The sequence below is a fragment of the Alosa alosa genome, chromosome 20 (assembly GCF_017589495.1).
Source record: "Alosa alosa isolate M-15738 ecotype Scorff River chromosome 20, AALO_Geno_1.1, whole genome shotgun sequence".
NCBI lineage: Eukaryota > Metazoa > Chordata > Actinopteri > Clupeiformes > Clupeidae > Alosa > Alosa alosa.
Genome location: NC_063208.1, coordinates 10,229,424 through 10,239,549, shown reverse-complemented (window position 1 = coordinate 10,239,549; position 10,126 = coordinate 10,229,424). Strand labels below are relative to the sequence as shown.

The window sequence follows — 10,126 nt, the reverse complement described above, 5'->3', positions numbered from 1 at the left end:
GAAACATGAGGGGTGTGAAACGCGCGCTGCCAGTGGATGAAAGCTAGAGGTGTGGAGTAAAATATTTCCTTGAGATCTTCACAAACCAGTGATGGAGGAAAAAAGTTTGATTGTGTTTTGGTGGAATGGCAGTGTAATTGCTTTGTTGTTGTTTACTTGTTGTATCTTTGACATTGAAAGTGAGGACATAAATTGAATGTATTTTCTTATTGCTTTTGCCTCCTGTGTCTGCAGGTCGCACTGAGAAGCGCCTCACCATGCCCGACTCACCGGCGGATGTGAAAACGCAGTCCAGGTTAACGCCCCTACCATGCCCCCACCTCCCACCTCACAAGGAGCCCCCAGGACCAGCTCCTTCACCCCCACCACACGTGAGTATCAGCACACACACCAACAGAGACAAACACACACACACACACACACATTCATGCCGACACACACACACACACAAACACACTCTCCAGACATTAACACACACACACACACACACACACACACACACACACACACACTGAGATGCAGCAGTGTGATGGCACGTGGCACAGCCCTCTCCTTGTAACGGAACGCTGCTTCGCTCGCTGCCACACAACCGCATTCCGTCTCTCCCCCCCAACCCCCCTTAAATCCCGGCTTTCCCAGTGTTCCGTTGCCAGTTTCCTCAAATCGGATCACTTGGACTGCAATTAGCCCATAGAGAGCTGGCTCAGAAGCCGAGGGCAGACTATCTCTTTAAAGGGAGCCTCTAATTACATGTGCTGAAGGTTTAACAAAGCAGTAACTTTGATACCCCACCACCTCCATCAGCCCCACCCCCCCACCACCACCCTCACCTCCCCTCGCTGGGTGTAATTGTTAGCAGATGCAGCTGAAGCGTCTCGTTTCCTCCGTGTTGGAGAGAGTCCAGGGGGAGGGGCCGGCTTGACAGGGTGTGTGTGTGTGGGGTGTGGGGGGGGTGTTGATCAGGCAGCCTAATCTCTTCAGAAGGGGGTCTGTCTGCACCAGCCACACTCTCAGGGTGGGATGGGAGGCTGTTAAGACTTTTGAGTATCTGGGCTTAGAAGAATTAGGTGGACTTAAAGCAAATGTGAGTCTGTTCCAAAACCCTATAGGGGCGTTTTATATATCAGTTCAACATGGGATCTGGTTTGTCTCTCCTCCATTCTTCTCTACCCCTTCTCCTATCCCCCTCTCTTCCCCATCCCCATTCCCATCCACATCCCCAGGCATCAAAACAAGAAGCAACTCCCTCATTACTTGGAGCAATACCGATTCCTATTCAATACATTCTTATACCGTAATTTCCCAACTATTAGCCGCGGCTTATACATTCATTTTGCAAAATTTCTTCAGCTATGAGGTTAATACACAGGGGCAGATAATATAGTATTACCGGTAATATAGTTTTGTTTCTTTTAACTTGCATAAAACACTGTCCTGCTGCTTATACACAATGCGGCTAATACACAGGAAATTACTGTACAAATGAAACATTCATGTCAAAGATGGCGTCATTTAGAAGATTTATACCTCTTCTGTCTTTCTCTCGTGTGCTCTCTCTCTAGTTACTAATGGTAGTAGTCATTCCCCCACCACGCTGAATGGCGCTCCGTCTCCACCCAACGGCTTCAGTAACGGCCCTTCCTCCTCCTCCTCATCCGCGCTGGCCAATCAGCAGCTGCCGCCAGCGTGTGGAGCCAGACAGCTCAGCAAGCTCAAGCGCTTCCTCACCACGCTGCAGCAGTTCGGCAACGACATCTCGCCTGAGATCGGCGAGCGGGTGCGCACTCTGGTGCTTGGCCTGGTGGTGAGTATGACACACACACACACACACAAACACACACACACACATGCACACACACAAACACTTATTACTATGAACAGAGACACATACAGGTACATATATCATCGTACCACATCTAGAAATGTATGAATACAAATCGTGGCTTGAGCACCTATAAAGAAACCAATTTTCTTTGGTGGAATAATAGATTTCTTGGAGAGTTAATGTGATAACCACATCGACAGCAGGACATCATACAGAGCAAATAAATTGTCATATTCCACTCACTAAACTGGTTCAGCATGATACAAGGGCGTGCATTTACTTTTCCTGCAGTACTATAAATTACATTGAATACGAGTGTATTAAATAAAATAAAGCAAATGTGAATAAGAAAAAGTAAGTGTGTCGCAAAAATAATTTGTTATTAAATTGTGAGCGAATATGTGGAGTGGCAAATGTATCCAGCATCATTACCTCCTCAGCAGAAGACAAACAGCAAGGAGCAGAAAAAAGTAATACAACAATCAAATAATAAATCCGCCAATTATGAAGGAGGGCTGCTTTAATTAGCCCTTCATGTTGCTCCGGCTGGCATTTTGTTGATTTTTTCACCAAAGTTTCCACGTGGAGGTTTCCTCTTGTCCCCTTGGCTTGCGTCGCGCTTTAATTCGCTCCCCTCTCTGCCGTGCTGAAAAGAGTGACACACTTAATTAGCACTAGCGGTGCTGGAGGAAAGCTCTGGAGGCTCTATGGCTGTCAAAACAGGCCGCTGCAATCTGGGCGAACAGATGTAAGCCTAATGTAACAAAATTCAGGTCTGGGAAATAAGGAGGAAAAAAAGGAGGCCTGTGTGTGTCTTTCTTCAGTGCTTTTCCCCACCCCTCTTAGACACACACACACACACACACACACACACACACACACACACACACACACACACACACAACACACACACACACACACACACACACACACACACACACACACACACACACACACACACACACACACACACACACACACACACACACACACACACACACACACAAACACACACACACACACACACACACACACACAGATGTATGCACATATTTTTCTGCACTCTCTTGTTTTTTTCCCTCCCCCAGTACTTGTCTTTGGAAATAACATCTCCAAATGTACAGCGCTGTTGCCATCATATGAGGTGAAGAGCAAAGAGCAAAACATAGAAATGAGTCATCTCTCCTCTTTACATTATAGTATGGCATGAGAACCAAGTCCACAGAAGGAAAAAAACATATACAGGCTGCTACACACCTGTCATTACTAAACACTCACACATGCAAACACAAACACACATATTCCCTTCTATAAAACATAGGTTGTCATATGCTTGTTATATTATGGTTTGATGTGCTTGAGATGGAAAACAGAGTGGTAGAGTCAGTTACTGAGAAACACTCACCAGGGGCGGAGTGGGGCACTAAAATCCACCGGGAAAATTCTGACGGCACCGGTCCCCCCTCCCAACCCCCCCAAACATGCACACACATCAATAGCACAAAAAAAAAATATAGAGTGCTAATGCAATACAACAAGCCAATCAACCACAAACCAGGCACTTTTAATAAATGTGTAAGGAATTAGATATGCAACAGTGCAGTATAAAAACAGCTTTGTGGGTGGATGGAAATATTTCAAGCATCATACAAGGACATATCTGGGTATCATAGCACTCTAATAGTTGCCTGTATAAATTTAAAAAAGGCCAAGCCACACAGGTAATTAAATAATTGAAAAAAAACAGGCACTTTGAATAGGTTTGTACGAGAATTATTAAAGTAAGCCTATATAGGCTTACATATAGACAGTTCCAACGAGTTCCACAAACCATTTATCAGCCTGAGTGGCCCACTAATTAGTCATTAGGCTAGGCCTAGGCTACATATCAACATAAGACTAGCTTGTGCTAGTTTTAATAACGTCAATGCTTTAGCTCCGCTAACCTTTCTCTCTGCCTTCCATCCATATGTAAAACAGCAAGCAACCACGCCAAATCCACACTGTCAAAACTCCTGTAGCTTTCCTCGAACTTGATCGCTTGTAGGGTCATGCCATTAGACGAGGGGCCGCTCATTTATCCCCCTACATTTCTGTAAATAGACTTGACCTGCAATCGGTTCATTGGATAAACCAGAAACACATTCCCCATTCCCAGGAGGCTTTGCTCCATTCTATCTTAGGCTTACGTTAATTTAAGTACAAACAAACAAATTAAATTGTCATTTTTTATTTGTGATGAAAGTTCAGTAACGCCTGAATAAGACAAAAATGAGTTAAGATAAAAAACTAAGGCTAGCCTACACAAAAATCAACATGGGAGAGATGAGTGTGTAGGGTAACCATAAATGACATATAGACAGTGAGCAAGTGGTATAAATATTGGTTGGACTTCCTAAACATTAAAGTGTGAATCTCTGAGATTTTTGCAGAAAATTCTTAATGCAATTGCAAGGCCGATTGCCACTCCACCCCTGACACTCACACTCGCCCCCACCCACACACACACAGACACGTCGTTTCCACCTTGTTTCTGTGGTGCTCCTGTACGCTTAGTCTGCACATGTAAACGAGGCACCGTGGTAACTGTTGCCGAGCACTGCCTCTCCACATCCACACAGCCTTCCCCATGTGTCTCCCATTATGTGCTGAAAATCATTCAATCTGGAGCAGGATACAGTTTAGCCTGCAATAAGTAATATTCTCACTTAATCTCTTCCACATGGATCTAAGTGTTTGTGCTCTCTCTCTCTCTCTCTCTCTCTCTCTCTCTCTCTCTCTCTCTCTCTCTCTCTCTTTCCCCCAGAACTCCACTCTGACCATAGAGGAATTCCACTCCAAACTGCAAGAGGCGACCAACTTCCCGCTCCGACCTTTTGTCATCCCCTTTCTGAAGGTATTGCACAATCCCCTGATGGGGTCTGGAACGCATTTCAGCCCACAGCACGGCTCAGCCCAGATGCAGATGTGCATAGTTCTGCTCAGGAGGGGAGAAGGCAAGCAGAGGAGAGAGCCATAGAGGCAGCAGCCAGAAATGGATACATGAGACATGATTCGTTTGAAGGGATGGACATTGCATTTGATGCTCATAGGGACATATTTTCATACATATATGTGTGTATATTTGTGTGTGTGTGTATGTGTGTGTGTGTCTGTGTGTCTGTGTGTGCACATGTAAAATGAATTACTGGAAAGGCAGGGACTTGAACTTGTATTGGCCCATTACTGTTAGGCTGACTATGGCACAATGCTGATTTGTTTTGTGAGTTGTGTGATGGACTTCACTGGTTCATTTCCCTATAAGTCGTCTGGAGCGCATAGAGAGGAGTGGGGTTGAGGGGGGGAGGGGAGGGGAGGGGGGCAGACTCCTATTTGAGGCTATTAGCGTGGTACCCTGAGCAGCTGTGGTCCCTGGGCAGAGAGTCAGCACGCGCCCATGCAACACCCCATTTGTCACCGCACCAGTTCCTTTTTCCCAGTCCAAGTGTGTTACGTGTCTGCAGATCCTCTAAGGACTTACTGGACAACGCTTAAACATGGCAGTAATGAGGATATTTCAATCGGTGGTACACTTAGCCTATTCATTGCCATTTGTCTTTAGCACTTGTCCATTTTATTCAATGAGTGCTTACTCCATACTCACCAGCTCAGATGCTCATTCTGCATATTCTGCAGCACAAAACAACATGTCCTGTTCACCAGCACAAAACAACATGTCCTGTTCACCAGACATTTGACTCATGTCTACATATTTTGCACATGAACCAGCAGTCACACACACACATGCATAGGACATATATATAAAAAATTTGCCATGACACGCAGTCACACACACACACACACACACACACACACACACAAAACAAACACACACACACACACACACACACACACACACACACACACACACACACTGTGAAATGTAGCTTCAGTGGGAATGGAGTGTATGCTGTGCGCTGCAGACTGCGGCCCTGTGATCAAGCGTGTGATGGAATGAGGTCCTTGTGTGGTGATGACGGAGCATGGCCTCCTTTCCTGCGGGCGGCGTGGCGTTCTGGTGCCTTTCATCTGGAGCGCTGGAGGCCCCTGCTCTGCTCACCCCCCTCTACGCTTCGGTCTCCGCACTGGTCTCTGCTCCACTCCGCTCTCCCATACAGAAATTGGTCCCGTTAGGTCTTGATCCCAGCTCTGACGGATGGAGAGAGGCTCGGAGGGACACGTTTACAGCTTTTCCACTATCTCTCTCTCTCTCTATCCCCCTCTCATTCTCTCTTTCTCTATCCCACTTTCCCTCTCTATCCCCCTCTCATTCGCTCTCTCTCCTTGTCTCTCTCTGCACCACCATATGGTAACTGTATCATGGAGACGAGAGGATTGGAATCAAAGATGCAAGTTGTTTTTTTTTGTTTTGTTTTTTTCAATTCCCTCTTCCCTCTCTCTATCTTGTGCCTCCTTTCTCTCCCTCCTTTCACCCTCTCTTTCTCTCTCTCTCTCTGTCCCTCCCTCACTCTTTCTCTCTGTTAGTCTAATTTTAGTGCCTTTTCTCAAAGGAACCTTTAATGACGAATGCCATATGGCTACAGGAACAGGGGCTTTTAGAAGTGCAGCAAGCACAGCTGCAGCAATGTGCATGAGAGTCATTTTTTCATTAGGCTAATGTCACCTAGCGACCCCCCCCCCACCCCACCCCCACCCTCCTCCTCCCCTCCCCCAGCCCCCTCTCCCAGTCTCTAGTGGCCAGCAGGCTCTTACTGGAAAAGCCGTACACCCCGCTACTAATGATGTAATCCCATACTGGTGAATGCCAGATGAGCAGGATTTCTTCTTCTTCTTCTTCTTCTTCTTCTTTTGCTTCTTCTTCTTCTTCTTCCTCATCTTTTTATTTTCCCTCCTCCTCCTCCCCCTCTTCTTCTTCTTCTTTTCTTCTCTTCCTCCTCATCTGCTTTTGTTGTGTTGATGATGTGTGAACCAACTGAGATGGTCTGACTGCCATGTCAGCAAGTGACCACACGAAGCAGAGTGCAGTATGTTGAAATAACAAGAAAGCAACATATAGCACAATACAATACTCAAGTAAGAATCTTGAGAGCATCAGTTCAAGCCCTGTAGAACGGCAGTTTAACAATGTACAATAGACACTAACCTTCACCCCAGAATACTCCATTACGCACTTGAAGCCCACACCCTAGCTTGAATAAGGAGTTGTGTTAACGGACCTGTGCATTAGTGCCTTATGAATAACAAATAAATGTTTGTGTATGGGGGGGGGGGGGGCAGGTTGGCCAGGTTGATGTGATAAAACAGAGAGAAAGCCGAGGCTTCAGTCACACTTGAAAAGCTTTCTAGGCTCATTATGGTGAAGCACATTATGCAAAGCAGGATCTAGCACTACTGAACTCTAAGTAATTACCATGACCTCCACATAATGAAATCTTAGGTCACCTGGGTCACAGCAATCTGTCTCTCTCTCTCTCTCTCTCTCTCTCTCTCTCTCTCTCTCTCTCCCTATCTCTCTCTCTCTCTCTCTCTCCCTCTCTCTCTCTCTCTCCCTTTCCCTATCTCTCTGAGTAATTACTGCCATAAACTATTAACACCCCATTAACTTGAGCCAGTGCCAGTCAGCAGCCAGTAGAGTGGGCCTTTTTTCACTCTCAGCCAATAAGTGCCACTAAGGTCCGAGGTCCGTCATATTTGTCAAGCAGAAGAGAAAATGTAGTCAGCCCTGCCCGTCATCGTCATCCTGTACTATTTTTAGACACTGTGGACAGACACAGACTATCCGAGAGAGGAGATCAGTGGCGAGGAGCAAGATGTGAAGTGAGAGACGCTGAGAGGGAAATTGGAGCAGAGTGAAGGTAGATAGCATCACAGATAGATAATGAGACAGAGGATGGAGCTGGAGCTACGCTGGGGAACGAGAGAAACAAAACAGAGAGCTTTCTCTTGACCACTGGGCTCCTCCCCCCTCTTTACTTAAAAAAATGGAATGTGTGTGGACACTCCGCAGAGGTGTGTGTGTGTGTGTGTGTGTGTGTGTGTGTGTGTGTGAGTGTGAGTGTGAGTGTGTGTGTGTGTGTGTGTGTGTGTGTGTGAGTGTGTGTGTGTGTGTGTGTGTGTGTGTGTGTGTGTGTGAGTGAGAGTGGATCTCTAAGACACCGCCTGTCCTTCACTGACACTTAGTGCCATTTACACGGCGGCGGTAATGGCTGCACTGCTGTCTCCAGGTGGGAATTATGGAAACCTTTCATCTACTGTAACATGACAAAAATGCTCCTCTGTGTGTGTGTGTGTGTGTGTGTGTGTGTGTGTGTGTGTGAGTGTGTGTGTGTGTGTGTGTGTGTGTGTGTGTGTGAGTGTGTGTGTGTGTGTAAGGAGGTGTATGTGGCAAGCCATAACGTGCCCCCCAGCTCCAACAGCGAAATGAGAAAGCATCCAGCAGGCTGTTATCAGAGACGAGGCAGAGATCAAGAGAGAACCCTCCCCAAAACAGAGGCAGGTTTGGAAAGAGTTTGTCTGTGGAGATGTTAGCCCGCTACTCGCCCATGGCTGCTTTGATGTTGGCCACCCAGCCATTTTGCAGCCCATCCCTGGGTACCATCAGTGCACCAGGAGGTACTAATGCATGCTGGGTCATCGATCCCCTGCTGCGCCCAAATTCAGCCCCCCCCCCCCCCATTCCCTCCGGAAGGTAATGGACAAACAAAAGCCTTTAATGACACGGAAGGCAGCCATCACTCCTCTCCTCCCTCTCCTCCCCTCTCCTCTCCTCTCCTCTCCTCTCCTCTCCCTCTGCTCTGCCTACTCCTTCAGTTCACAGATGATGCAAACCATTGAACTAATTCATTCTCCTTACAGAGAGAATTTAAGTATTGTATTGTATATAGAACATATATAACTAAGTATTGTATTGTGTATATATATATATAGAACATATATAACTAAGTATTGTATTGTGTATATATATAGAACATATATAACTAAGTATTGTATTGTATGTTTATGGTTATTATTGTTATTGTTATTATTCTGCTAAATTATATTTTGTCTATTACTATTGGTATTTTTTGTATATAGGCTGTTTGACTTACATTAAACTGTTAATTTTAATGAAATGTTTATTGATGACATTGTAAGTCACTTTGGACAAAGGCGTCTAAGACCTAGTATAGCAAAATATGGTGCTATTTCAATGTCTTTTAAGGTTCTTCTGACTAAATTCAATATAATTGCATTAGGTTATACACTAAAACGCTGTATATTTACCTTGCTATTGTGAAATTGCAAAATTCTTCCAATGAAAACACATATTGTGTAACAAATAAAAAAAATACACAACACAAGCTGTGTTGTCCCTATCTGGACACAGAGATATGTTGAAAATAACGCAAGTTGTGTTGTTTTCAACACATTCGTTTTAAGATTGTAGATCTTTATCAAGATTAAGATATCGTGCATGAGATCTGACCGTCACCTGGTCCCCCCCCCCCCACAGGCCAACCTGCCCCTGTTGCAGCGCGAGCTCCTCCACTGCGCGCGGCTGGCCAAGCAGAACCCGGCCCAGTACCTGGCCCAGCATGAGCAGCTCCTGCTGGACACCAGCACCACCTCGCCCGTCGACTCCTCGGAGCTGCTGCTGGACGTCAACGAGAACGGCAAGAGGCGGACGCCTGACAGGTGAGCCTTCAAAAAAAACACACACACCTTGTGTATAGAGGGGAGAGGACAGGGGGTGGGAACAGAGAGAGAGAGAGAGAGGTTTAGAAACGCTGTGTCAGCAGCACAGTAAGGCTAGCGGGCCAATGGCTGGGTCACGACCCTGACTGAACAGCCGTACAGGGAAGCAAGAGGAAACGATGAAGGAAACAAGGAAGCAGCCAAGGAAACAAGGAAGCAGGAAAAGGATAAAAGGGCAGGAAAGCGAGAGAAGTAGAGGGTAATTAAACTAAAGGATTAGACTCAGATTGAGGAACACAGTGAGAAATCCCGTCGGTCATTCAGCATAACACATGTGGGTCACGGGAGGTCATCTCTGGCGAAAAGCTGAAAAGTGGTCGGCTCTCGAATTTCCTGAAGGTCTACATGGAGCAGATAGAGAAAATGTATTAGGCACTAGGATAAGTGGTCAGTGAGAGCAGTGAAAATCCAGCACTTTTTGTGGATGTGGATGGGGGCTGTGCTGCGCTGCTGTCTGTGTAAACTGCAACCAGTCAACCATAGTGTTAAATGGAGCGTAACCGGCAGCCCAGACAATGGAGAGAGAGACACATAGAGCGAAGGAGGAGGAGGAGGAGGCTCTGTCCA

At 46.1% G+C, this 10,126-nt stretch overlaps 1 protein-coding gene across 1 annotated transcript in view; it reads left to right on the top strand.

Moving 5' to 3' along the window:
* The first annotated feature begins 248 nt into the window (after positions 1 to 248).
* Positions 249 to 10,126, top strand: part of runx1t1 (RUNX1 partner transcriptional co-repressor 1) — a 22,730-nt gene continuing 12,852 nt past the window's right edge. The window contains 5 exon segments of the mRNA XM_048229883.1: positions 249 to 294; positions 297 to 371; positions 1,563 to 1,804; positions 4,632 to 4,721; positions 9,318 to 9,499. Of these exon segments, the coding sequence (XP_048085840.1) occupies positions 258 to 294; positions 297 to 371; positions 1,563 to 1,804; positions 4,632 to 4,721; positions 9,318 to 9,499 (626 nt within the window). The 5' untranslated portion in view covers positions 249 to 257.